Raw genomic sequence first — 27635 nt, 5'->3', positions numbered from 1 at the left:
TCACAAAAACACTATGTAATTATATATGTGTTTTCCGATGGTCTTAGGCAACCCCAGTGAAAGGGTCGTTTGACCCCCAAAGGGGTTGCGACCCACAGGTTGAGAACCACTGTGGTAAGGAGATGAACTAATGGAGAAGGAGAAATTGAGGATGCAGGAAGTGGCATGGGGTGGGTGGGGGGCTGGCACAGGAGCAAAGGACCTGACGGGGTGGCAGGGGGAGGGTCCACCTGTGAACCATACATCGAGGCAGAAGGAAGGCTGTGCAGGCATCTGCACAGCGAGGCCTGCAGACTCGGTGGAGGGGACAGGTCTCTCTGGTCACTTCTATTACACACAGTCATCAGCGGCTGGTGAGCTGTGGGGAAGCAGAGCTGGAGGTGAAAGGGGGAGAAAGGAGAAGGATCTTAGCCTGAGGGCTCCTGGCTGAGAAAAGGAAGAGGTGTGATTAAAACCCAGCCCCTGGCGAACTTGAAACCCTCCGCTCTGGGCTTCACTAGGTGGAAAAGCACAAGGAAAGACATTTCAACAGGGAATAGCAAAGGCCACAAGACCTCTGTTCAGCAAGTAATAGAAGTAACAATAGAAATACGTACTGAGCTACTGCTATGCTACGTACTCTTCATGCATTATTTCACTTCATACACCCCCAATAACCCTAAAACACACAGGTGGTCCTCATGTTTGGCAGAACCTGTATTTGCACATTTGCCTGCTTGCAGAAATTTGTCTCCCATCCCCTAATCAATACCGGCAGCGTTTTCACGATCATTGGTGTCAATATCAGAGTATCGACAACGTGGGTCGCCCGCCGAGGTTGAACAAGATGTTACTCCTCTTCCTGCTCACACTGTAAACGTGTCCTTTCAGTTGTTTGCACTTGGGGGCTTTTTGTTGGTGACTCTGCTGTTTTAAGTGACCCCACGTGTGGTGCTGACGTGCTGCCTGGTGTTCCTGGTGCCAGACAGCTGTGCTGGGCCTCATGGAGAACATGTGTTCGACAGGCTTCGTGCAGGCCCCAGTGGGAGGGCTGCCGGCTGAGTTTAATGTTAACGAATCAACAACATCTATTAAATGAGGGCTCTTTAAACAAACCCACACAAAGCAAGGTTACATATTGATTGGTTGATGAAAATGTTGTAGCAATCAGAGGCTTGTAGGAGCTATTGTTCAGTAGTCACTGATTCAGTGTTCACAGAGCTACTGTAAATTACAAGAGTTGCCTGCCGTGGTTGATCGTCAACCTATGAACCAGGAGGTCACAGTTCGATTCCCGGTCAGGGCATATGCCTGGGTTGTGGGCTTGATCCCCAGTGTGGGGCGTGCAGGAGGCAGCCGGTCGATGACTCTCTCTCATCATTGATGTTTCTCTCTCTCTGTCCTTCTCCCTTTCTCTCTGAAATCAATACAAGGGTATTTTTTAAAAATAGAGTTGACTATGTGCAAGCTATGGGAGGTAAGTGGCAGAGCTGGGCTTGAACCTGGCCTGGCCTGGCCGGGCACAGGAGCACTTCACTCCCATGAATGTGGCCTTGTGGTCTAGGGGGATGGCTGGCGCCTGGCCTGGAAGAAAGGTTTCTTTTTTAGGGCATCCTGAGAGCAGCCCTGCCTCCCCCTGCACTGGCCTCCTCTGGCCTGGGGCCTCTCCAGGGTCTACCTGAACACAGCAGCTCCTTCAGTCCGCGCGGCTGTGGCGACAGAGCCGGCCTGGCTTGTGGTTTTGCCTAAGTGGGAAGAACACTGGCTCAGTGTTCTGGGGCCAGGCGCCTCTGGTTTCCCTGGGCCGAGCCCTGCCCTGGAAGGGGAGCCACAAAGGAGGTGTGTGTGCCTGGGACGGGAGGCCCGCTCCGTCTGCAGATGAGTCCATCCCGTCTGCTGTCTGCCGCTGTGACTGCCTGTTTATTCCCGGGCAGCCTGGCCCGTCCTGGGCGGGTCCCTCCGGGAACCACCTTCAGGACCAGGCTGCTTTCTCCCCAAAGCCCCGCTCGCTGCCTTCTCACAGGGCAGAGCCCGCAGCCCTACTTCTGTGTTTATGGGGTGGCTTGCTTGATGTGGGTTTGGGGTGTTTTTTAATTATAGTGACCAAGATCATTTAGGGCACAATTGTAGGGGGACTGTGTTTGTTTTCAAAGTGGAATTACAAGCCCTTTGGTCTATGTCCTTCTGACCTGAAATCAGATGTGCAGTTGCCTTCATCGACTACCATCCTTGTCTAAACGTGATTCTCTTCTCGGGACCTGAGAACGAGGATACAGGGAGACCTCACAGGACCTGAGGAGGGGGCAGCGACCGTGGAGAGCGGGTGCTCAGAGGCCTCCTGGGCCCCACCCTTTTGCAGAGCCCCTGAGGGTGGTGGGCAGGCTGCATTCCAGAGCAGCTCTGGTGGGGGCTTGGGGTGACCCAGCAGAGAGCACAGCCAAGCTGTGGAGTTGACGAAGGAGCCTGGGCTTGGAGTTAGAAGAGCTGGGTACAGGACCCCCCACAACGCTTCCTGACCCATTGTATATAGAAACTGCTGCTTGAGGATGTAGCTGTTAGGGCAACTGAGGCAGCATTTGGACCCCAGCACCTAAGTGTAGGGTCTCACTGGTGAGTTTACATACCCAGCACACACGTGTGCACACCTGCTAATGGCCGAAAGGGCACCTGCTTACTGCATAGCCCTAGGTGTTCAGTGGTGCTATGGGCGGGGGGGGGGGGGGGGTGGCTTTACATGGTAGGTCACACCTGAGTAGGGTTTTGAAGGATGTATAGGAGTTTGCTTAGTGGATAGAGGAAGTAAAATGTTTGATATTAAAATAGTACCCCCAGTTTACTCCAAACCCTTCCCCCTTTCTGGGGTCAGTGTGGATCCTCTGCCATTAACAAGCCTTGTGACTGTGGTTAAGTCATCTCTTCTCTCTGGTTTCCCAATTGTAAAACAGGATCTTTTTAAACTTTAATGTGATTTCTGTGATTTCATGTCTATATGGTCTAGATAATAATTTCTAAAAAGTTCCCATATTTGCAAAATACTTTCCAAAAGTCTTTGACTTTCTCCCTCTCCTTCTCCCTCCCCCACTCCCTCCCCTCCCCTCCCCTCCCCTCCCCCTCCCCCTCCCTATTCCTCCCCCTCTCCCTGACTGGGAATCAAACCCAAAGCCTTTTTGGTGAACGGGATGACACTCCAAGCAACTGAACCACGCGGTCCGGGCTGACACTTTCCCTTTAATGCTCTTACAGAATTGGTCAGAGTCTTTCCATTTGAGTGATGAGGAAACCGAGGCTTGGCGAGGTGAAGTGACTGACCCTCTGCCAGTAAGTGGCAGAGTCAGACCTCAAGTCTAGGTCTCTGACCCTGCGTTTGGGGTTCTCTCCACTGTCCCGCATGACCTCTCATACCCCACAAGCCTAAAATCCCTCTGTGGGTTACACATACATGATCCTTGATGGATCATGCGCCTTGCCCAGGTCCTGGGTCACATGTTATTGCTGACAGAGAGGAGAGGAGGATGTGTGCGGAGCATGCCAGGCCCCTGCCCTGAAGAGATCTAAGGGAAAGAGGTAAGCAGGAAGGCCGGGCCCTGTGATGGGCAGGAGGCAAGACCTTGAGGATTGTCAGGAGGAAGCTGTTTTAGCCAGAAAGCAGGATAAAATCCGGGACAGCAAGGATGGGCACAGCTACCCTCTCCTGGAGCAAAAATCAGTGCCTACATCCCGGGTGAAAATAGACCTCTGACCCCCAAAGTTTCTCTACCCTCTACCCTGGGTTGGTTTTCTTCATAGCAGGAGTCATGTATAACATTTATTTATTTGTTTGTTCGCTGTCTGATTTCCCCCACCAGACTGCTCCTTCATGAGAACCAAGACTGTATTGATCACAGCTGTATCTCCAGCTCCTTGAACAGGGTCTGGCACATAAAAGCTCTTCATTACGTGTTTGTGAATGAATGAATGAATGAATGAATGAACGAACGAATGAACAAATGATGCCTTCACCCTGTGATTGCTCCAACTCCCACTGCAGTCAGCAAGCCTCTAGCAAAGTCGTTCCCAAACTTTGTTGCATTGGAATCACCTTTAAAAACAGCCAACAGGTGACTCCCACCCTAGAGGTTTGGACTCAGTTGCTATGGAATATGACCCAGACACTGACACTTTTTAGTTCCCCGAATGAGTCCAGTGGTGCAGTTCGGGAACTAAAAGTCTGAGACACAGGCTGCCTGGCCTGGGAGGAGGAGCGGAGGGGAGGCGGGTGTTTGTAGGAGAGGAGAGTTGTTTATGCTCTCTTGGTTTTGCAGTCACCTGACTTTACGGAGAGTCAAGGAAAGAGTTTTTCCTCCTTGCCCTCACCCAGTTCAAGTTAAAAGATTGGTCCGACTTCCTCCTTTTCTGCGCCTCCTCCTCTTGGATGATTGAATGAGTCAGAGGAAACGTAGGTTTTCTCACCATTTTCCCTCTCGTTGGGTTTGCGTGAGTAAGAAAACCCATTGTTCATGTGTGCACAGGTTGACAAAAATAGAGTGTGGTCTCTCGGAACACTCAGTCTGGGGCCAGAGTCAGCCAGACACGGCGAGGGAAGCCAGCCCCAGGGGAAGGCACCCAGGCCCAAGCACAGTCACCAACACGAGGCGTTTGCCAATGGAAAGGGGCTCCCTTTTTCAAGATGTGTACCCGCATCCCGGATCTGTGCCTGGGCTCGCCGGGGGTTGTAGAACGGGAAGGGATCTTAGCAATGTGCCCTAGATGCCCTCCTCTCCCCAGGCCTCGTACAGGCACTCAGGACAAGGACAAGCCCCTGGTGGAGTGGAGGGTTCTGGGATAGACACGTCCTCCCATTGCTTCTAAGTGGGAGATTGGGAACAGCTTTCCCCCAGGGTCAAATTGTGACCCCCAGGTCCTGCCCATCTCCTTAGTGCCCGTTTTTCCTTTTGGAAGCCTAGGCTTACAGCATCAAAGGGTGACTTTGTCCTCTCGGCTGGAAAGCTGAGGCTTAAGGTTTAGGGCCGATACTTTCTGACGGAGGAGTCAGGGGTCCTCTAAAGGGAAGTGCGAAGACAGTGTTGGTGGGCAAGCCTGAGCCAGCTGCCTGGAGGGCTTTCCCACACGAAGAGCAGCGGCTGGCAATCCTGTGGCTGGGCAGCAGTAATGCCCAGTGTGTGGCAGGGTGGGGCTGATGTTGACAGTCCTGGTTGATGACTGATGTCTGTCTTGGAGAGCACTAGACAGAGTCATGAGGCTCGGCCCTAATCCTGGCTCTGCCACTGACTGCTAATCCTCACCTCACTTCTTCCCAGCCTCCTGCCATAGGATACTTGATAATGACTACTGTTTACTGAGCACCTGCTATATGCCAGGTCCTGTTCTAAGTATGTTATGGGTTTTGATGATTTTGATCCTCACAATAATCGTAAAATACCGGTAGATACTACTACTATCTCCAGTTTACAGATGACATCCAGCTACAAGGGGGTGGAGCCAAGATATGACTTTTGGCTCTGGCTCCGGAGCTCACACACCTAATCACGGAGCCAGGCTGGGGCTTATTCATGGTGCTGGTCGTAACTGGGAGCTGGAGCCGCTGGTTATCGAGTGCCTGCAGCACCAGAGGCCTCGTACAGTGGTTCTCAACCTTCTGGCCCTTTAAATACAGTTCCTCATGTTGTGGTGACGCCCAGCCATAAAATTATTTTCGTTGCCACTTCATAACTGTAATGTTGCTACTGTTATGAATCGTAATGTAAATATCTGATATGCAGGATGGTTTTAGGTGACACCTGTGAAAGGGTCGTTCGACCGCCAAAGGGGTCGCGACCCACAGGTTGAGAACCGCTGTACTAGACACTTATTTCATCATTTCACTCAAACCTCACCCCTGGAAGAGGGAAGGTCTCGTTTCCATTTCATAGGGGTGGGAACGGAGTCTCTGAAACACTAAATGACTTACCCATGGGAAACTGCAGAACTGGGCAGACTTCAAACTCAGAAGTGTTCAGTGCTCGCATCTTGTGACCTTCCTCTTTGTCGTGCAGCTTTTCACAACAAATACCTGGAGATGCTCCCCACCCCACTACTTTTGGAAAAAATAGAGGGACCACTAACACCACCCCCTCCATAGAGCTCTTGAAAGGGTCAATCAGGCTGTCCCTGGTGGGGGCAGGGAGGGGACATGACAAACCTGACTTTCTCCATTGACCTTCACTAGGACAGTGCCGGGACCCAGAGAAGGGATGACCACCTTAGCTACTCTTCTCCAGTTCTGGGTAATTCTGTCGTGAGGCCTGCTCTCTGGGGCCCTGCAGTCCTTAGAGGCAATAAGAGACTCAAAAAAGAAGAAGGGAAACTGAGATAGAACCCCTGGACTTAGCCACGCCCTTAAACTTCACAGAGGCTGCTGAGCTAAGGTCAGGGTGGAGCTGGGAAGGCAGATGGAGCAGGCCCAGGGTGCAGAGGCCCATTCCTGTTGCACACCACTGATGAGTGCCTACAATTAAGTGTACCCAATGTGCCAGGGTGCACAACCCACCAGGCAGACTGTGCCATTCCCATTTCGCAGATGAAGACACTGAGTCTGAGAGAGGTTCGTCCCAGATTCACAGCTGGCAAGTAGGAATCAATTTCAGGTCTGCCTGAGTCCAAAGCCAGTGTTCTTTCTGACGCACCACAGTGCTCCTGTGTGTTGGGGACAGTGAGCGTGGACACACACAGTCTGTGGCCTCCATACAGAGATCGCTGAACTGCAAGGTGTAAGCAGCAGCCATGGGGTTCGCACCTCACCTTTACTGCTCCCCGCTCCCCTCACACGCAGCCTTTGCCAGGTCTGCCTCTGGCTAATGCTGTTCTTTTTGGGGGAGCCCCCCGCAAGTCTGGGAGCCCCAGTGGGATGCTTTATCTCAGAGACAGATTCTGGTAAACTAAGGGGCAACTGGGAATTTATTTGCACGAGAGAGACTGGGGAGAAGGGAGTTGAGAGCAAGGAGCCAGAGAGAAGAGGGCAGAAAGCTGGAAAGCTCTGTGTGTGTGTGTGTGTGTGTGTGCTCACGCGTGTGTGTGTGTGCTCACGCGTGTGTGCAGGTGACAGCTGGCTGGGTGAGAGGCCTTGACCGTACCGAAGTGCTACCTTGTTGGTCAGTGAAAACTCAGGAAAAGCAAAGGTGGCTTCACCCTGACCCGGGCCAGATAATTAGGAAGATAAACGTTTCCCGCAGCCCAGTGACGCAATGCAACATCAAGGGAAAGGGAAACCACATTTGCAGCACTGGCTGCTTTGCATCTTTGCCTCCTTTTAATCCAGAGCATAGCAAAGAGTTATGAGGGGGGCGCGTTTTCGACTTAAATTGTATTTACCAGGATTCAACAGAAAGGGTCCTTTCCTTTTTTGCGTTTTAGTTCTTGTCTTTTTTTAAATTGTTATTTATTGATTTTAGAGAGGGGGGAGAACTATCGATTACCGTTCCACTTACCCATGCATTCATTGGTTGCTTGTTGTATGTGCCCTGACCGGATGAACCCGCACCCTGGGTGTATCAGGAGGCTCTAACCAACGGAACCGCTGGCCACGGCTTCACTTCCCGTGGCCTCTTTTTGTATCACTGGGCTGGTTATGAAGACAACTTTGATAGGTGGGATTCAGGATGAGAATCAATTTAGGAGCCACCCGACTCCGGCGGTTGCGGGTAGGGGTTGGCAGGTCTTCGTTCGGGTCCGCCAACGTGAGCCCGGGAGCTCTGGCCAGAATCTCGCCGTGCGGTGACCACAAGCAGAGTGAACTGAATGGACAGCGGCGGCGACAGAGCCCGCCAGGCCGGCGCGATTGTGACCCGGCGGGGCAGGTTCCGGCGGGCCCGGACCAGCTCCACTCACCGAAGCGCCCTCTGGGAGCTGGGCCGCCTGGGCCCGCCTCCCGGCCGCGCGGCTATTGGTCGGCGCCGCCCCAGACACCTGCCCCTACCTTAGGGGGCGTGGCTACCTGGGCCCGCCCCACGTGGCTCGGGTTCCCAGGCGGTGCTTCCTCCTCCTCAGGCCCCGCCCCCGCCCAGGCCCCGCCCCTTCGATCTCAGATCCCGGGCGCCTCGTGATGTCACGGCAGCTTTGATACAAAGAACCCTTCGGCCCACGCGGGTCTCCCGGCAACCGGCGCGGGTGGGGGCGGGGCTGGCATCTTCCGCTGGTGCCGAACCGAGCGAACGGCCGCGGCGCAGCGGGGGCCGTTCCTGCTCTCTCCGCGCGACCGCCACGTTCCTTCCCGCCCCGCGCGACCCGCGCCCGCCCGCTGCTCGCTCCTCTGCCGCGCACCGACCTGCGACCAGACCTGGCATGCGCACCCCGCCGGCCCCCGGGGGCCAGGTAAGCTGCGGCCGAAGGGCTCGGGCTGGCGGGGCTCGGGCGACGCGCACCTGGCCCGCCCGCCCGCGGTCCCGGGGCCGGGGAAGTTGCCGGAGCGGGGAACTTCGCCCGCAGCCCGGCGCCAGCTCCCGCCCCGGGAGTGGCCGCCCTCTCGGCCTTGGCCGGCAGGTCGGGTTACCTGCCTCCGGCTCGCGTGGCCGCGGTGGAGAAGCCGCTGCCCACTCTGGGCCCTTTGCCTGCACCCAGGTGCGAGGGTGGGCACGGCTGGCTCTGGGGCGCGGAGAGAGGTGCCGCTTTTTTCCCAGGTGCAGTTTCAGAAAGTTGTTTTAGGGGGTGTAGTTGCCTGGGAAAGGGGTCGTTTGTCCGGACGCCTCCCTTCGGACCCTCTCGTCCCACCATCACTCCCCCCCACCGCACCCCCCCAGGTATTGACGCAGCTCTGCTCCTGCCCCCGCCGAGTCCTGAAGCGGGCTGTGCGCGAAGGAGCTTTTCCGCAGCTCTTGGCGGCTGCACCAAGCCTGTTCCCCGGCTCCCCTCACCGCTCCGAGGGGCTCTGCGGGGCAAGAGGGGGGGCCAGCCTAGCTCGGGGGTTGATGCTGCGGAGGCCGGAGGTGTGCATGACTCCCACCCCTTCGCTCCCCTAGAGGCAGCGGGTGGGTCCCGGCCGTAGTTGCTGTTGTCACAGCCCTTTCCCACTCTCCCTTCCACTCTCCCTCTATTCCGTGAGAACCTGGTCCCTGTGCAGCCCGGGACTGACCCCTTCTCATCCCTGCGTACCCACCAGTGTCCCCTTTCCCATTTCCCCTTCTCCGCAGCAGCCCTGCTCTTCCACCGACGGCTGGATGTGACAGACACATCACTCGGCCCTGAGGGACGCGTCCATGTTCCTTGACTAACCTATTTCTAGGTCACCTTCCTGCACTCAGCCGGTGTAGCCACCCCCCCTGGGCTGGTTCCTGGGGATCACTACATCTCTGCCCACCCTCCCTGGAGGCAGGTGCCAGTCGCTTGGGCTCCTGGGAAGGGGGTGGGGCAGGCATATCCTGAGGCATCCCTAGGTCCTTCCCCTGGTGAGATGTGGTTACGCTGTGTCCGGTTATGGAAGAGGAATCTCAAAGCCGGGAGGTTACCAGTCGTGTGCCTCTCAGACCTCCGCAGTGGGGATCGGTCTCCCCGTAACCGTCTAGCTCAGCCTTGGTGGAGTCCTGGGAGTCACTGCCATCCACTGGTGTCTTGCCACCTCCCTGGCACCAGCTCACCCAGAGGGACTGGGCACAAACCTGAAACTGCTAATTACGTGTCCAGAGGCTACTATAAACACAGCCCTTAAGATGTTTGTAGTCAGCTGAGAGACTGACAACTCCTCTGAGCTGTTGGGCAAGTTGATCTGGATTGTCTTCTAAGGTATCTGTCGTCCAGTCCCGCCTCCCCACCCCCCATGTGTGGCCTGGAGGGATGAGGGAAGCCAGTGAAGACCATGGACCTTGAGCAGCTTGGGCAAACCGCCTATTGGGGGGACAGCTTTGTAATTTGGGGGACCCTGGGCTTGGTGGAGGGCGTGGGGTGGATGACTAAGGCCGTGTAGAGATAAGATTGTGCCTAGGGGAGGGACTAAATTAGCCAGGCCAGGTGAGCAGGCTGGGAGGTATGACCTTTGTCCCAAGGAAGGTGGGTAGGAGAGACTGCCTGGAGTCTGTTGGTAGAGAGGACTTTTAGTCCAGCGAGGGAAGAAAAGGGAGAAGAAATTAGGGCACCTGGGGCAGCCTGCACTGGGGAGGCTTTGGGCTACAGCTTGAGCACTTCCTGGTGGATATTCCACAGCCCCCCCCCCCCCGCCCCCGCCCCCTTCCCTCTCTTCAGAGCATTTGTGCCCTTCCCTAAAGCACAGTGGCCCCATAGCCTCCTCGTTCCCGCCCCTCCTGGTAAAACCAGCCGCCCCACACCAGGGCTTTCTCTTTGGTCACCCAGGACCCTCACAGCTCTTCCTGTAACTACCCCCCCCCCCCCACCCGCCCACCAAAGTGGCTAGAAACTTCCTTTCCAAGGGCTGCAGTTCCTCCTCTGACGTGGCCTGTTATGCCAAGAGATATTTCACAATGGATCCTGCTTTGAGGGGCTTCACAGTTTTACTTCACTATATGTTTTAGGCATGGGTAGGCAGGAGGTGAAGGGGGTGGGAGAGGCTCCCAATAAAGTAGCAGGTGAGCAATTCCTGGAAGGCACGCATCTCAGGGACTGAGGGCCTAGGACAGGGGAGGGATAGCCTGACCAGAGGGTGCCCACCCTCTGGCCCTGTGCTCTGTCCCCTAGGGCAGGGGGTGCTCATTGCGTTTTGAAAAGGAAGTGTCTCTAGTCTGCCTGCTGCCTGGCGTAGATAGTGGGGTACAGCACCTTGGCCGGGCCAGGTGTGCAGAATCTGGGGTTGGGCTCTGTTGTCCTCCAGGTCCACTCTGCTGTCTCTTGACTTGGTTGCTGGGCATTAAATCACTGGCCTCTCGAATGAGGAGGACCACTCAGGTCTACCTACTACCTGGTCTCCAGGCTGGATTAAAGCGTGGCTCTGCCCCATCAGCTGGGCACCCCCAGATAGGCATGTTGATTTGGCAGGTCCGCCTTTAACCTTGTTGGACAGTGTATGAGCCTCTCTCCCGCTTGTGGTGTGGCAGTCTCCTCCATCAGATGGCATTCCAGGACACAGACCCTCATTTCTGTTTGCCCAGCCCCTACCCACAGGCTCTGCACAGGCAGTTTTTTGTTTTGTTTTTTAAGCTTTTTAGAGACAGAGGGAGAGAGAGAGAGAAACGTCAGTGTGAGTGAAACATCAATTGGCTGCTTCCTACACACCCCCTACCTGGGATTCAACCCAGGTATGTGCCCCGACCAGGAATCAAACCGGCAATTTTTTGGTGCACAGGACAACATGCAACCCACTGAGCCACACTGGCCAGGGCAGCAATTTTTTTTTTAATTGAAGAACTATTTGAGCATCTAATTTGTTCTAGGTTCTGTGCTGGGCACTGGAGATTCTGCAGTGAACAATAGACCACAGTCCCTGCCTTCATGGCGCTCACATGATGGCAGAGGGGCCAGGCAAACAGATAAAACCCGCAGTGAGTGGGTGGCAGGAGAGAAAGCAGGGCAGGAAGGAGTGCTGACCGAGGAATTGTGTTTTGAATGGAGTGGGCAGGGAAGTCCTCGCTGAGAAGGTGGCATCTTGACCAAAGAGCTCCAGGCCGAGGGAACAGCAACTGCAAAGGCCCTAAGGTGGGGCCATGGCTGATGAGATGTGTCCACGGAACTGCAGGGAAGCTGTGTATCGCAGAGTAAGGCAGGTAGCGTAGAAATGGGGGCGGGGGGAGCTGATGTAGCCAAGCCACAGCCCAGAGTCCCAGGAGGGAGAGCAGGAGGACAGTACAGTTGATTCTAGCAATCCATCAGCCCGAAATGCATTTCCTGGCTCTGCCCACCTCAGACCATTGCCGTTGAGAGGTTTGGGCATTAGGCATTTCGTGGGGGAGGTGTCTGTGTGGTCGTGGCTGCCGTGGACTTTCCTGCCCTCAGCCGTGTCAGATCAGATAAGCCTGTCCACATGAGTGTGGAAACAGCTCTTGCCAGACTGTTATTTCCACCACACAACGGGCACCAGCAAAACCCACCCCGGTGATGCGCGCTAAGCGGGCAGAGCACTGTGGGGCCATCTCCCTTTCCCACTGTCAGTGCTGTCGGGTGCGGCCAGCTCCACATTGGAGACCTGCAGAGTCTCTGGCAGCCTGTGCTTGTCAGGGTCTGGCCGGCCTCCCCTAGGACTGCTTCCTCTTCTCCTTCTTGAGCTCCTGACCTTCCTGAGCCCCAGGGTGCCTGGGCCTCTGTTCACTCCGTCTACCCAGGGGCAGCTGGCGGCACAGTCCTGTGCCCTGGTCTGCTAAGGAGGCTCTGTCCAGTCGAGGCCCCGTGTGTGTGTGTGTGGTGTGGTGTGTGTGTTGTGTGCAGTGTGGTGTGTGTGGTGTGTGTGATGTGTGTTGTGTGTTGTGTGTGTTGTGTGCAGTGTGGTGTGTGGTGTGTGTGATGTGTGTTGTGTGTTGTGTGTGTGTGTGTATGTGTGTTGTGTGTGTTGTGTGCAGTGTGGTGTGTGTTGTGTGTGGTGTGGTGTGTGTTGTGTGTGTATGTGTGTTTGTGTGTGTGTGTTGTGTGTATGTGTGGTGTGTGTGTGTTGTGTGTATGTGTGTTGTGTGCAGTGTGGTGTGTGGTGTGTGTGATGTGTGGTGTGTGTTGTGTGTGTGTGTGTATGTGTGTTGTGTGTGTTGTGTGCAGTGTGGTGTGGTGTGTGTGTGTGTGTGTGTGTGTGTGTGTGTGTGTGTGTGTGTGGTGTGTGGTGTGTGTGTGTGTGTATGTGTGGTGTGCAGGAGAAAGTAGGCAACCAGAACTGTGTGCATCCTTGGAGTGTCACATGGAGTCTGAGGTGGCAACTTAGTGGTCCAGAGCTGTGGGGTCCAGGTGACCAATGACCCCAGCTCCCACTAGCAGGCTGGTACTAGTAACACCAGTGTTTCTAACCCCACTTCTTGACTTCCTTCAAGAAATGGGAAGTTTTCTGACTGGGGCCTATGTTTAATTGATTCAACCGGCTTCATCTTCTGAGACAAGTGGGTTCTTTCCCTAGAGCGTAAACATGATTCAAATGAAAACAGAAGCTCGGTAGCTACTACCTGTGGCTCTGCTCATGGGAGCTTTCTCTGAGGGGATCAGAAAGAGGAAGACCCAACAGAACTCGGGTGTGGGAGAGGGTGGGGAGCGCTCTTATTCTTGAGTCATTTTGTCACCCCCACTCTCCTGCACGTCACAAGCCTATTGCCATAAAAAGGGAGCCCCCACATTTCCAGGGGCCTGTGCTGTCTGCAGTGGATGTGGGGCCTGCTCTCCACTGGAATTCCATCTCCCTCTTAGACTGGGGAGAGCGTAGGAGCCAGTGTATCCTTCCTGATCCCTGGTTTTCCTGGGAGGAACACCCACTTCAAACACAGGCGCCTTCGCCTCATGCTCAGTGCCTGTTCAAGTAGAAAAAACATCAGAGTCGGAAAATAACGTGGATCTAGAGCAGCGGTTCTCAACCTGTGGGTCGCGACCCCTTTGGCGGTCGAACGACCCTTTCACAGGGGTCGCCTAAGACCATCCTGCATATCAGATATTTACATTACGATTCATAACAGTAGCAACATTACAGTTATGAAGTAGCAACGAAAATAATGTTATGGTTGGGTCACAACATGAGGAACTGTATTTAAAGGGCCAGAAGGTTGAGAACCACTGATCTAGATCCTGGCTCTGCTGCTTGCTAGTTGTGGATCTTTGGGCAAGCTACCTCACCCTTCTGAGCATCAATTTCCCCATTTGTAGAATGGGATTGATAATGGCTTCTACCTTAGGTGAAGGGAAAATGAGCGCCCTAGCTGGTTTGGTTCAGTGGAGAGAGCATCGGCCTACTAACTGAAGGGTCCCTGGTTCGATTCTGGTCAGGGGCACATGCCTGGGTTGCAGGCTTGATCCCTAGTATGGGGCGTGCAGGAGGCAGCCAATCAATGATTCTCTCTCATCATTGACGTTTCTATCTCTCCCTCTCCCTCTCCCTTTCTCTCTGAAATCAATATATAATGAGCCACTGTGACCTAATTCGTCCAGAGTGGGTTTGACACTTGCTCAGTTGGTGGCTGATGGGTGGTTAGGTAGCAAGAGAGTATAGTGCCCAAGAGCCTGATCAGGTGTCTGGGTTCAAATCCTGGCTCAGCCAGTAGCTGTTTGTGGAATCTCAGGCAAATTATTTAACCTCTCTGTGCCCCAGTTTCCTCATCTAGGAAATGAGGATGATGCTAGTTCCTCCCTCATAAGGTTGTTGTGTGGACCAGGTGTGTAAATGTATGAAAGCGCTTAAAACAGTGCCTGGCATATGAGTGAGCTGTTCATTTTAGTTTCTGCAAGCTCCTACTGGTCTGATTCTTGTGACTCATAACCTTAGCACCTAACAGAATTCTTACAGGGAAGATGTCAACACTGAAACAGGAAGGTGGCAGGGCAATAAGCGCCATTACTGAGGGCCGCTCCAGGAGAGTACCTCCGCTTCCTCTGCTTCTGTGTTTGTAAGAAAACCAACTCAGCCTCTACAGGTGCGACTGGGGGCCGGGGTGTGGTGACTGGTGCCCATGTGGTAATCGGTGACTGAGATGCAAAGCAGGTCTGAGGTGACAGCCGGCTCTCTGGGGCTTGGTGTGGGCTGCACCTGGTCCTTCCTCCCAGAGGCCTCCTGCTCTGCCAGGCCTGGCTACGAAGGAGAAGGAGAGGGGGCTGCACCTCTCCCCACCTGCCCTTCACCTCCAGCCAGGGCCTGCCCGGCATCCACCTCTGCCCAGTTGGAAAGCCAGCTTGGAGCAGTGCTGCCCGCCTGCCAGCCCACAGCATCTGCCTTATGCAAGCACTGCGGCTCTGGCTGCCTGCAGGCCCCGGAGACATGGAGGGGAGCCAGACAGAAAGGTGTGGGCTGTGCAGCCACCCCGCCACGTTGGGCCAGTGCCCCTGGTAGTTTTCCAGGGAGCAAACCTACCTGTTCATCTGGCTTGGCTGCTCAGAAGCCTGCAGCTCGGCCAGTTCCTCCTCAGTGGAGGGTGGTGGCAGGACAACCTCTGCCTCCTTGGATGGATGGTCTCTGGCAAAATAAAGGGCTCCTGTTGACAACACATTGCTGTGCGATTATCTGCAAGATCGCATCAGTTATAGCAAAGAAAGTCCTGTCGCAGCACAGGCGTGTGTATGTGTGTATACACACATGCATACATGGAGCTGTCATCGACTCTTCAGTGCACACACACTGTCTAAGGAACTGTGACTGAACCCCCATCCCCCACTTATGCTCACTCACACTGTATTTTATAGATTCTAAGACACTTTTTTTTCTTCGCATTTCAACATCTCAAATTGGAATGTGTTGTGCATTCGCTGGTGGTTATAATGTAATTGACAGTGCCTGTTCTTTCTTGGTGTACCTGTAATAACAGTGCATCTTAAAATCAAAGGCATCTTGAGTTTAATGAAACACAAAAACTAGGTAACCTCTAAGAACTTACATAATTTGCCCAGTTTCTTCAAGGAAAGGGAGAGAGCCACCTTGTCATGGTGGTAGGATTTATGAAAGGATGCTGTAATGTGGTTCAAGGAAATGAGCTTGAACACTGAGCAGACCAGGGCTCAGATTCCAGCTTTTCAGCTCATCAGCTGTGTGACCTTGGGAAAGCAGAGCAACCTCTCTGAGCCTCAGGTTTCTTCTTGCACCGAATATGGGTCATGGCTCCATAGTCGTCATGATTATGTACAAGGCACCTTTCCCTATTTCTCTCTCCTGCGTATCATCTAAGGTCACATTGCTCCGTTCTACCAGGTCGAAGGGAAAATGAAGGCAGGGAGTGGGCTGCTGGCCTCCCCAAGGTGGCAGAGAGAAACTGGTGATATGTACCAGGGCTTTCTGACTCAGTTTACAGTCCTCGAACATCATCTTTTCCTTCCTTCCATCCTCCCATTTTGCCTGAGTTTTCGTTTTCACATGTGTTTCCTTTTAGCAGTTTTCTTTCAAATCTCTCCTCTTCCTTTCTGTAAAATCTTCCCACATGTAGCCTCTTTGAAGCTCCTTGTGGTGGGAAAGAGGAGGGGCAATGCCCGTGGCCAGGGTGGCACAGGCCCCAGTAGTCAGTGGTCTAGCGTGCTGTGGTCTCTGCAGCCTTCAGTTCAGGTTCTGGTGCCACCAGCCTTGCGCATTGCTGTTCCCCTGGCCTGCAGGGCTCAACCTGAGAGAGTGCTCCAGTGCTGCGTGTTGGGCACTCCATTGCTGAGTATTCAGTATTCCCTGTACCCTCCTTGTGTTAAAATCAGACCTTGTTCAGATCCCAGCCCTGCTTTAGCTCTGTGACTTTATTCAAGTTCCTCAACCTCTCTGAACCTCAGTTTTTTCATCTGAATGGTGACAGATGCACAAAAACATCGGGCACATGATAACTGCTTAATAGGTGTATTTTTTCCTGGTCTTCCTCAAATGTTTAAGACTACCTGTGTTTCTGTAGCTAGGCACCCAGGGCTTGGGGAGTGCCAGCCGACAGTCTGGCTCCAAATAGAGTTCTGAGCAGGGAACAGCATCGGTGAAGACACAGGGACCCGTGTGAGCACGATGTGTGGGGCGGGAGGGCTGGGCTGCAGGGGGAAGGGTTGGGGTGCACCGTCAGTACCTGGGGACCTGTGAGGGTGAGATTGATGAGGTCGCTGCTCACTGAGGAAGGAGCAGGACTGGGGGAGCAGTGGACTGCGTTTGAGGTCCTGGGAGAGAGCCACATGGGGGTCTCCAGTGGAAGATGCTGGCTGAAGGGACACCTTCAGAGAAGGCTGTGGTCTTAACCCTTGTTTTCGTCAGAGGTCTCCTCTCTGCCTCTCTCCCTCTTGAGGGCCTGATGTCAGCCAGTAGCCCACCTTCCTCAGGTGTGTGCACGGTGTCAGGCCGCAGCCCCCTCCTTCATGAGGTGGAGTTTGGTCTCTGGCACGAGGATGCACCTCAGTGGTTCCCGGGTACCAGGGCGTAGAATGAATGAAACAGTGGAACGGCTTTGTTTACAAAGAGCCCCTAGAGCTGGTGTGGTGGCTCCCCTGGGTCCCAGGAGGCAAGGCTACTGCGCAGCTCCAGGCTGGGGAAGAGAACCCTGGGTTAGCTGGCCGAGGCTGGATGGGAGGAAGGGTCCCTGTTAGGTGGTTCTTCTCTCCATAAATGGTACCTAAGGAGCCCCCTCTCTCCGTCCCAGGAGGAGTCACAGGGCAGAGAAAGGACCTGCTGGGGAGAGTGTGCCCAGAGGTGGCTGTGTGGCTCAAGGAGCTGGGTTCTGGGCTGCAGGGGTGGGGGCGGGGTGTGTGTGGAGTGTTTATCTGGGGCTTGTTTAGGGTCAGGTGTTTGTGGCAAAGGGAGGAATTGTTTCAGACATAGGAACAGCCTGTGCCAAGGCATGGGGGTGGCGGTCAAGTCAGGAGCTTGGGGTATGAGGGAGGGGAAGGGGCAGTATCATGTCCTGAGGCCAAGACTGACTGGACAAGGCAGTGTGTGCTGGCTGAACAGGCAGGGCCTGGGTCTATGGCTCTCTGAGGGGGTTGATGGGTTTTCAGTAGCCTCAGACTCCGCAGGTGCCTCCTACCTTCTGAGCCCCATCTGTGGCGTGTGGTCAGACCTGTGCTCGCTCACCTGTCCCCACTGGGAGAGCCTGGTTCAGCCTGTCCTGGCCTGTGGCCAGCGGCCCCTGGAACACACAGCCTGGTGGCTGGACCTTGCCAAGGCTGAAGGACAAAAAGAGACACCTGCACTGAGCCTGCAGGAGCACTGCTGAGGCTCTGGGCGGGTGGGAGGTGCTGGGAGATTATAAAAACAGGTCTTCACGGGGTGGACAGGAGGAGAGTGGGTCTGCCCTGTCATTGGCCCTCCTGATCCCCATCGGTCTGCTCCAGGAGGGTGGGTCATGTGGAGCCTGGCCACTAGCTGCAGGTGAGCATGGGCACTCTGCTTGGTCTTCCAGGGCCTGAGGGTGTCTGTGGCAGAGAAGGGGTGGGGTGGTGCCCGCCCTGGCTGTCGGCTGTTGGGCAGGGGCAGCTCTGTTTAGCTGTGCCCGCCTTGAAGCAGGCAGTGGCCTCTCCCTGGGAAGTTCCTGTTGCCTCCTTTGAGGGTGCCCCGCCGAAGGAATGCTGCTTGGTCCACCCTGTGGACGGCTGAGAACAGGTGAGCTGGCCCCAGCCACTGCTTTTCCCGCCCAAGCCTCCACTTGAAGCTCCTCTTATCGTGATGAAAAACCAAGGAGCCCTCCAAGCAAGCCCCACAGGCTCTTGACTGTGGGAGTAATTAAGCCCTCACTTCAAAAGCCACCTCTTTAAAGGCTATAATTTGTAACCAGAATAGCTGCCAGGAGATGTTCAGAGAGCCAGGGAGCCCTTGATGTGCGCCCCTTGCAGCCTGCTAACTGGCTTTCCATTGGCCTTGCCCCACACCTGGCTGGGTGGGAACTGGAGCTCACGGCAGATCCTTGGGAAATCTTTTTTGAGAATTGAGATGGGGTGATTGAACTTAGGGGTTCACGACTCAGGTTCACACGGCTCTACCTTTTTGTATGACGGCAAAGGGACATAGAGAGAAAAGCCAGCGCATAACTTCAGGGGAGCGTGGGTTAAACTGTGCACCGTGCCCTCTTCTGTCGGGAGGAGGTGGTATTACTTGCTGGGACTTAGGGGGAGACAACCAGGCCCCCCACCCCCAGAAAAGCACATAGCGGATGCTGGCCACGTGGCTGGTGCTCCGAGGGCTACCTTTTTCCTTTCTCTCAGGTGTGGCTCCACCAGTCACCGATGTAGACAGAAGGTCTGCGTGTGGGTTTGGGTAGGTGGATACAGGGAGCTGGGCTAGCAGAAAACACCTCCCTGACCTGCAGCGTCTGTTGGCTGACATGCCTGGAATTCTTGGGGCTGGCTGCTGGGTTTGGTTTCCAGATGTGGAAGCAATTTAAGTTCTGTTTTCATAATCCCCAACAGTTTGTCTCCAAAGTCCACATTCTCATTTGAAAATCAAGGCTGCTGGCTCTGTTTGGGGGAAGGGAGTAGGCTGCTCCAGGAGGCCTCTGAGTCCTTTTTGCTCAGGAGGTAGGTTCACTGGGGCACTCCGATTTGGGACCTAGGGTTTTGTTGGGACAGTCACCCCCATCAAGGGCTTGGTCTCTATGGGAGCAGAAGTTGACCCTGGGGCCACCTCCCCTGTGGGTTTTCCTTGGAGATGAGTCATTTAGCTACAGTATCTGCCGGCCGGGCCCCCGCACTCACCATCACTGACTGTGGAAGGACAGCCTGGGGGTGAGGAATAGACAGGGGGCTTCAGTTCTGGCCAGTCAGAGGGAGGCTGGCGTCACAGCCGAGCAAGGTGCCCACATGTCCCAGGAATGGTAAGGGCGCTCCCCCAAGTGACCACAACAGAGGAAAGACATCTGCTCTGGATTTCAAGTCGCCAAAAATACTGCCTGGCATGGAGAAACTGGTAATATCTTATTCAATTTCTGAGTGCTGCTGGCCACAGAGGTGGCCCGACCCAGGACCGAGGCCCTGTGGTGCCAGCCTGTGGTTCCAGGGCTGACTGCTGGTTTCCTGTCTTGTAAACCAGTCCCTGTTTAGGTAAAAAACTTGGACATTTGTATTATAACTGCACTAACTACAGTTTTAAATGTCTCTGACTGAGCTGCCCGTGCACTTCTTTAAGGGTAAAACCACCTATGCTACTGAGAGAACACAGAAACGGGAATAATTTCCCGAGATTCATATATAAATAGTGTTTACAAACACCATCCCGAAAATCACAGATTCAGCAAACTTCAGTTTCAGCAAAATGTAGTCTCTGTAGAAGCAGCAGTATCTCCAAGTGATCATGAAAGAGAAGTCAGTGTTTCTTTTGAGGAGAGAACAGAACAAACAGAAACCCCGGTCTCTTGATGGGGTCCTGGAGGCCCAGTAGTTCTCCTGGAGGTGGAATTGAACTGACCTGAAGGAATTTGCGTTATTATCAGGGTGGGAAGAGGGTGAAAAGTCCAGCTCGAGCTGAGGGGTTTCAGGCAGGCTTCTTGGAGGAGAAGGGAAGTGTATTTGTTCCCTAGGGCACCACAGCGAAGTGCCACAGACTGGGTGGCTCAAACTACTAAAATTCATTTTCCCCCACAATATTGGAGTCCACCATCTGAGAGCAAGGTGTTGGCAGGGTGGATTTCTTCTGAGGCCTCTATCTCCGCAGCTTGGAAATGGCCAGGGTCCTCTCCCTATGTCTTCACATGATCTTCCGTGTGTGTGTATGTGTGTGTGTGAGTCTGTGTGTCTATGCCCTAATCGTGTGTGTGTGTCCGTGAGTCCGTGTGTCCATGTCTGTGTGTCTGTGTCCGTGCCCTAATCTTGCTGCCTAGACTGCTCATCATTCAGTTCTTCCTGGGGCTTACTTACCCTTGGAGGTTGTGTCGGTCCTCCAGCCTTCCTACTGCTGTTGACTCTCCCTCTAGGATAGTGGTAAGAATGGCTTCACCTCCTCATATTCCTTTTTAACTTGTCAGGGATTTTACACTTTTCCTTAACCAGTTCAGCGAGTTTGGGACAACTCAACTGTCTTGCTGTTTTATGTACCTAAGGTTTACTTCTAACATACTGAAAAAAACAAGACCTGTAAGCGTGGATTATGGGAAGCCATTGGGGGTGAGGCCCAGCCACCCACCTGTATAACTCACAAAGTTTTGCCCAAAGCAGTGCTCTGCAGCACTTCACAGCACCCCTCGCCAGGCCCGAGGGTCCAGAGCCCACCACACAGCCCCTCCAATAGCCATGACTCCATCAGCCAGGCAACCAGCCCCTGTAACCAAAACAGACCACCACGGAGCTAGTGGAGAAGGAAACGGCACTGTTCATTAAGGATTTGCATGTCCCTGGTGCTCTCCAATGCTGTGACCATGTTCGCTTTATCTCTGTGTATCACTGTTCTTCCTGAGCCATTTGAAAGGAAATTAGGCAAGACATTATCAAAACTAAGGTCATTTCTCCTTTGTAACTATATACCATTAACACATGTAACAAAATCAAGCATTTTCCCTAATATCACCTAACCCATCTTTTAGCTTCTCTGTGTGCCCCCAAAAGGTCTTTTGCAGCTAGGTGGTGGTTTGCTTATTTGTTTGATCTGGGATCTAACCAAGGACGACATGCAGTTTTTATGTCTCTTGATGAATCTGGAACAGTGGTTTTCACGGTGCGGTCCTGGGACCAGCAGCACCTGAGAGCTTGTTAGAAATGCTCTTTAAAACAAAAAAAGCATTTCAACCTGTAGAAGTGCACATTTTCAGACCTCACCCCAGAAACTGATTCAGAAACTGATTCAACCTGAATTTTGACAATTCCTCCCACCCCCATGGGATTCTGACGTGTATATCAAGTTTGAGAACCACCGGTCTGGAAAAATCCCCCTCCCTCTTCTTTTATACATTCTCTCTTTGAAAAGACCAGGCCAGTAGTCTTGTAGAAAGTCACACAATTTTGATTATTTTCCCTGTGATGTGTGATTAGTTCTTCCGTCTCCTGTTTTTCTGTTCAGTAGAAGTTAGATCCTAAGGCTTGATGAGAATTGAGTTGTGTGGTTAAAACTATATGATAGGTGATGTTGTATCCCTCATATTGTATCATGTCAGTAGGCTAATGTCTGGTGGTTCCCAATTAGTGGCGTACGGTTTCATAACTGCACGGACAATAGCCTGCTTTCTCCATGGTAGAGGTGTGGGGCACGGTGGTTACTTGCTGTTTGGCGGTGATCTGTGGGGCGATTCTTTGGCACCGTGTAAGTATCCAACGCCTCATCAACCATTGACTAATGGTTTTTACCTACATTTGTTGGATGTAGTGTTTTTTATTTGTGTCAGGTCAAGTTTGTGTTGCTCAGATCTGTCTCCCTCCTAATTCTCTTGTTTGCCTGCTCCATCGATTTCTGAGGGCGGTGAATGAAAACCTCCAACTTTTAGTTCTAATTTTGCTTTATATATTTTGAAATGATGTTTTCAGATGCCTAAATGTTTACAAGTGTTACATCTTGTTAAATTCATCTTTGTCATTTCTTTTTTTTTTTTTAATTAAATCTTTATTGTTCAGATTATTACATTCGTTCCTCTTTTTTCCCCCCCATAACTCCCCTCCTCCCAGTTCCCGCCCCACCCTCCGCCTTCACTCCCCACCCACTGTCCTCATCCATAGGTGCACGATTTTTGTCCAGTCTCTTCCCGCATCTCCCACACCCCTTTCCCCCCCAGGAATAGTCAGTCCATTCCCTTTCTATGTCCCTGATTCTATTATAATCAACAGTTCATTCTGTTCATCAGATTATTTATCCACTTGATTCTTAGATTCACTTGTTGATAGATGCATATTTGTTGTTCATAATTTGTATCTTTACCTTTTTCTTCCTCTTCCTCTTCTTAAAGGATACCTTTCAGCATTTCATATAATCCTGGTTTGGTGGTGATGAACTCCTTTAGCTTTTCCTTATCTGTGAAGCTCTTTATCTGACCTTCAATTCTGAATGATAGCTTTGCTGGATAAAGTAATCTTGGTTGTAGGTTCTTGGTATTCATCACTTTGAATATTTCTTGCCACTCCCTTCTGGCCTGCAAAGTTTCTGTTGAGAAATCAGCTGACAGTCGTATGGGTACTCCCTTGTAGGTAATTGAGTTTCTTTCTCTTGCTGTTTTTAAGATTCTCTCTTTATCTTTTGCTCTTGGCATTTTAATTATGATGTGTCTTGGTGTGGTCCTCCTTGGATTCCTTTTGTTTGGGGTTCTCCACGCTTCTTGGACCTGTAAGTCCATTTCTTTCACCAGGTGGGGGAAGTTTTCTGTCATTATTTCTTCAAATAGGTTTTCAATATCTTGCTCTCTCTCATCTTCTGGCACCCCTATAATTCGGATGTTGGTACGCTTGAAGCTGTCCCAGAGGCTCCTTACACTATCCTCGCATTTTTGGATTCTTTTTTCATTTTGCTTTTCCGGTTAGGTGTTTTTTGCTTCCTCGCATTTCAAATCATTGACTTGCTTCTTGTGCTCCTCTGGTCTGCTGTCGGGAGTCTGTATAATATTCGTTATTTCAGTCAGTGTATGCTTAATTTCTAGTTGGTTCCCCAATATAACATCGAGGGTCTCATTAGTTTTCTTGTAGATCTCATTAAGTTTATCGGCGGCTTCTAAACAGTTCTTGAGAGACCTTAAAAGTGTGGTTCTGAACTCTACATCTTCCATTGACAATTTTGTCCTGTTTCTTTGTCTCCGCATTTTGTTATGCTTCCTTGGTGCACCCCCTAGTGGTCTTTGTTCGCAGTCTTATAATTAAACCTTGATTGTTGTAGCTAATACCAGGGAGGGTTTGACCTCCAGGCCAGGTGGCTATGAGAATCAGCTGTGTCAGCAGTGAGAGAACTTCTGTCCTCTAGGGAGGTGCTAATCTAGCCTTTGCCTGAGGCTACCTGGCAAATGCCTCTGTGCAGGGCTTGGACGGGGCGGGTCGCACAGGATCAACAGGGTGGGCCGGAGAGAGCAGTTATGGCGGCTCTCAGTCCTGTCCCCAGGGGCTCTGCCTCTCTGAGTCCCAGCACCCACTGCAAAGCTCGGAGAGAAAGCTGCACTCGCTCTGACCGAAGCCAGACAGTCCCGCTTCTCCCGTTTGAGTCTGGGTCGCTAAAGACTCGCCTGTATCTGGAGCTCAGAGTCTGCGACTCCCTCCCGATTGAAAACAACAACCGCGCCCTCCGCCGCCAGCCCGCTCCGCACCTCAGAATTTGACTTCAGCACTGCGCCTCCTCTGAGTGTCCGTATGCGTTTCTCTTTCCTCCTAGTTGTAGGACTTCCACTCAGCCAGCGTTCCTGTGGTTCTTGGTGATGTCCGTTCCGTCTTTTAGTTTCACTTTTGAAGTAGTTGTTCAAAGCAGCAAACTCCGGCGTTAACCTATGCCGCCATCTTGGTTCTCTGTCATTTCTTAATGTTCCTCTACCTCTTACCTTAAAGTGTACTTTGTCTGATATTAATGTAGCCCCTCCAGCTTTTGAGAAGTTGGTGTTGATGTGTATCTTTCTTAATTTTTTTACTTCCCACCTCTCTGTGTCCTTATGTTTAAATGATGTCTATTGTAAATGATAAGTAGTTGTTTTTATCATCTAATCTGACAATATGTGTCTTTTAATAGGATGGTTTATTCCATTTTCTTTTTCTTCTCCATTAGATTTTTAGTAAGATGTTTTTATTTTTTAACTGCTAACTATTGACGTACTCGAACATGATTGGAATGGGAATGGCGTGGGAGGGGGATAGAGGGCTCGAGTGTCTCCTGGCTGGCAGATGGCTCCACTGTGAGGGGCGTTTCCAGTGGGATCCGGGGTCTGGGCCGTAGCCTAATGGGCTTAAAACTGGATCTTGTTGGCTCTTCCCACACCCCGGGGACTCATCCTGCTCATGCCCACAGATTGTCCCTAGGTGGAAGCACAGCCAGAATGCCAGCTGCTTCCTTTATGGTGAGAACTGGGCTCTGGCGCGAGCTTGGGCAGCCCTCTCTCCCAGTTGTCAGCGGGCTCCTGGGCAGTTTGCTCTGATTGGAAGGGTGGTGGGTGAACTTGGACACAGGGAGCTGGGTGAACATTGAGTGGTCTCATGCTGGGTGTCAGCTGAGCTGAGCCTCACAGCCTTTGGGGCAGGCTGGTCATGCGGGTCAGCCCGCCAGAGCCCCTGTGGTCTGGGCCTGCTGTGGGCCCTCCCTCCCAGCCCCTTCCTTACTGGGGACACATAGATCCCTGAATACTTCCAGTCCCGCTGCTCTGCCGCCCTTCAGGAAACTCCTCCCCCCCCGCCCCCCCCCTCCCCCCGCCTCTGCTGCTGGGGGCCATCTGACATCCCTCGTTTCTGAGTCTTCTGAGAGCTGCATTGGGCCCCCCCTTCCCTTGAACTCCTGTGACACCCCTTTATCAGCAGCGTGCGTGTCGGAGGAAGGATGTGAGATCAGGAGAGAGACAGCTCAAGAGTTGCCATTAAAACATTGAGAAAACGGCAGTGTGGCTTCCACACCCTTCCGCTGTGGAGTGTGCAGCAGTGGGCACGTTATCTCGCCGCCTGCGCTTTGCGCCAGTGGCGTGGGGCTTCTTGAGAAACAGCAGCAAGGCTTCTCCTCCTCTTCTGCTCAGTCCTGGCCTGAGGCTCCCCCACCAGTGGGGGCCACGTCCAGGACCGAACCACGTCAGCCCAAGAGCCTCAGCCTCCCTTCTGTGAAGACGGGTGATGCGAGAAGCAAACCCTCTTAGTCTTTCCCACTTGAGCCTAATGAGCTCCGAGGAAACAGCGGCTGTCACCGTGTCCCCCTCCTGGGAGCTGCGGTCCGCCTGGTGATGAAGGTAGAGCAGCAGTGGGCGTCCACGCGGAGATCTCCTGGAGGCTGCGGGAGCAGGAGCGTGAGCCCAGTTCAGGGTGGTCTTGAGCCGCTGGTGATAATCTCCCTGTGGTGAGGGTTCAGGAGGTGGATCTGGGGGCCCCTGGCTGGCGGAGAGAGCTGAAAGTGGCCTTCACTGCCACCCCCCAGAAGGGAGGTTGGCTAGAGAGGTGGCTCCTGGCTACTGTGATCTGGCCCTGGGGTGGGAACCTATCTTCCTGACCTCGGCCCCCACCAGGGCGGGAAGCTGGGGCTGCAGAGCTTGGCTCTCAGTGTGAGATCAGTCCCCATGGCTGGCCGAGACGGGCAATCAACTCTAAGGGTTTGGTAACCTGGCGCTCCCATGTTCGCCTGGCCCTTGTATCTGAGCCCAGGTTACTTTTGTTCAGAATGCACGCCCAAGGCCCAGCCTGCCTGGGTGGGTACCTAAATACCCCTTTATTCCCACCCTCGTCCCTTCACTGGCACCTGGGCAACCTTCTGCTGAATCACGATCTCTTATCAGCCACTGATGAGCACCTCCCACCCACCTGCAGAGCATGGCGTGGCTTCTGGGCAGGGTTTGGCAGCCACAGACAGGAGTTGGGGACAGCCTGGCTTGCTCACTGATCTCTGCTGCCACCATCTTTGCATGACGAGTGGCCAATACAGTGGTGTGTAGAGGATCCCCACCAGGTCACCCCTCTCCGCCCTGTGGACCTGGGGGCCGTGGCGTCCACAAGTTAGTTCCTTACACTGGCTCTCTGCTGCCCATGGGAAGGACCCAGCGAGACCCTGACCAGCCTGTCACAGCTCCTGGCTGTGTCCTGGCTGGGGGTGTGACAAGTTTCATCCCAAGCCTGCTCAGCTCACCCAGGCGCAGGCTGGCTTCTCCCCACACGAGGCGTGGTTTGTGTGTATCACCGTCATGCCTTCCCCATGTGCCCACGGGGCCCGGCTGCGAGGGGAGCCGGGATGTGCCTGCCCAGGCTATTTTTATCCAGCCTGGTCCCCACAGCGCTGTTCTTTGGCTCCGAGTTACTGCTTGGGAGCCAGGGCTGGGGCGGATGAGCCAGAGCCTCGCAGCCTCCCGACGCCCTTGCCCCAGCGGCATCTCGTCCTAGCACTCTGTGCAAAGACGCCTCCCAGGAGAGTGGGCAGGAGAAATCCCTGGCTGGGGAAGGAGGCACCTGGCACGCTTGGAGGGCTGGCTTTGCAGCTGAACCCAGCCTACCTCCGCCCAGTGTGCCAGCAGGTCCGAGGGACGGTCCCGGGGCTGGATGGTGGCCATGAGGCCAGGAGGCACCCCTGCCTGTCTTCTCTCAATACAATGAAGACGACAATAGCACTTCCTGTGTGTGCTTAGAACACGTACCAGCTCATAGAGTCCTAATAATAGCTAACTCCATTCCGTAGACGGGGAAACTGAGGTGCTGCGACCCCAAATCGCGGAGCTCGTAAGGGGTGGAGCCGGGATTTGATCCCAGTCGGCCCACCTCCAGAGGTTGCTCCTCAGACCACTCTGCCCCTCTCTTCTTTGCCGTGTCTCCAGCATCTTGGGGGGGGGGGGGGCATTGTTCTGGATTCTCTGTGCAATCCTGTCAGGTGGGCTCCTCCATCCCAGGCTCAGAAATGAACAGCTCATCCGGGTCACGCTAACCAGTGACGGGGCGAGGATGGCTCCCAGGCCTCAGGGCAGCCATCCAGTCAGCCCACCATTCTGCAGCGCCTTCTCCTTCCTCAAGTCCTGGCTCCTCACTCGCTGTGTGCTCCCTGCAGTGCTCACCACTGGGGCTCAGATGTAGAAACCCCATGCTTACCCCCTTTAGGGTCTTCCCTCCCCCAGAGAATGTGGAAATGGCACCAGTGCCCTCCGTACATTAGCTTCCAGGAAAATTCAGAGTAATTGTGTGTGTGACTTGGAGGTGGGATCCACTGGGGCCAGGTGGGTGCGGGGACACCAATGACATCAGCGAGTCTGAGCCCTGGTGCCGCCGAGAGCATGGACAGCGGGGCGTTGTTGGCTAGTTCCCCTGCGTATTCCCACCTGGCCTTTCACCGGCCATTGAATTCAGCCCTTGCCAGCTTCCTGCAGAAGAAGGGGTGACTTTGGGGCCTGCTGGCTGCTGGACACTGCTCTTGAGACTGGAGAAGGGGACCCACAGGCAGGTTTGTGCCTCCGGGCTCCCACTTCCGGCTGGGGCCAGTCCCGTCCAGCCCGAGCTGGAGTCAGGGTGGGGATGTGGAGGGGACACTGGCGGTGCAGACCTCCCCTGCCAGAGCAGCCTGTTTGCCAACCTTGGGCCTC

The 27635-nt window shown here is 53.7% G+C and overlaps 1 protein-coding gene across 7 annotated transcripts in view; it reads left to right on the top strand.

Annotated features, from left to right (window-relative positions):
- Window positions 1-27635, top strand: part of RAB11FIP4 (RAB11 family interacting protein 4) — a 100072-nt gene that overhangs the window by 46777 nt on the left and 25660 nt on the right. The window contains exon 1 of one of the 7 annotated variants that reach the window (XM_036340610.1): window positions 8042-8325. The exons of 2 other annotated variants lie outside the window; for them this stretch is intronic. In XM_036340610.1, coding sequence (XP_036196503.1) covers window positions 8296-8325 — 30 coding nt within the window. In that variant the 5' untranslated portion in view covers window positions 8042-8295. Of the gene's footprint in view, window positions 1-8041; window positions 8326-14371; window positions 14484-17771; window positions 17879-17982; window positions 18110-27635 lie in introns of those variants that run through there. 4 more of the 7 variants (XM_036340614.1, XM_036340612.1, XM_036340611.1 and 1 more) reach the window with 4 other exon arrangements.

The sequence above is a fragment of the Myotis myotis genome, unplaced genomic scaffold (assembly GCF_014108235.1).
Source record: "Myotis myotis isolate mMyoMyo1 unplaced genomic scaffold, mMyoMyo1.p scaffold_m19_p_17, whole genome shotgun sequence".
In the NCBI taxonomy this organism is placed as follows: Eukaryota; Metazoa; Chordata; class Mammalia; order Chiroptera; family Vespertilionidae; genus Myotis; species Myotis myotis.
Note: the sequence above shows the minus strand (reverse complement) of the source record. Positions and strands in the feature narration are given on the sequence as shown.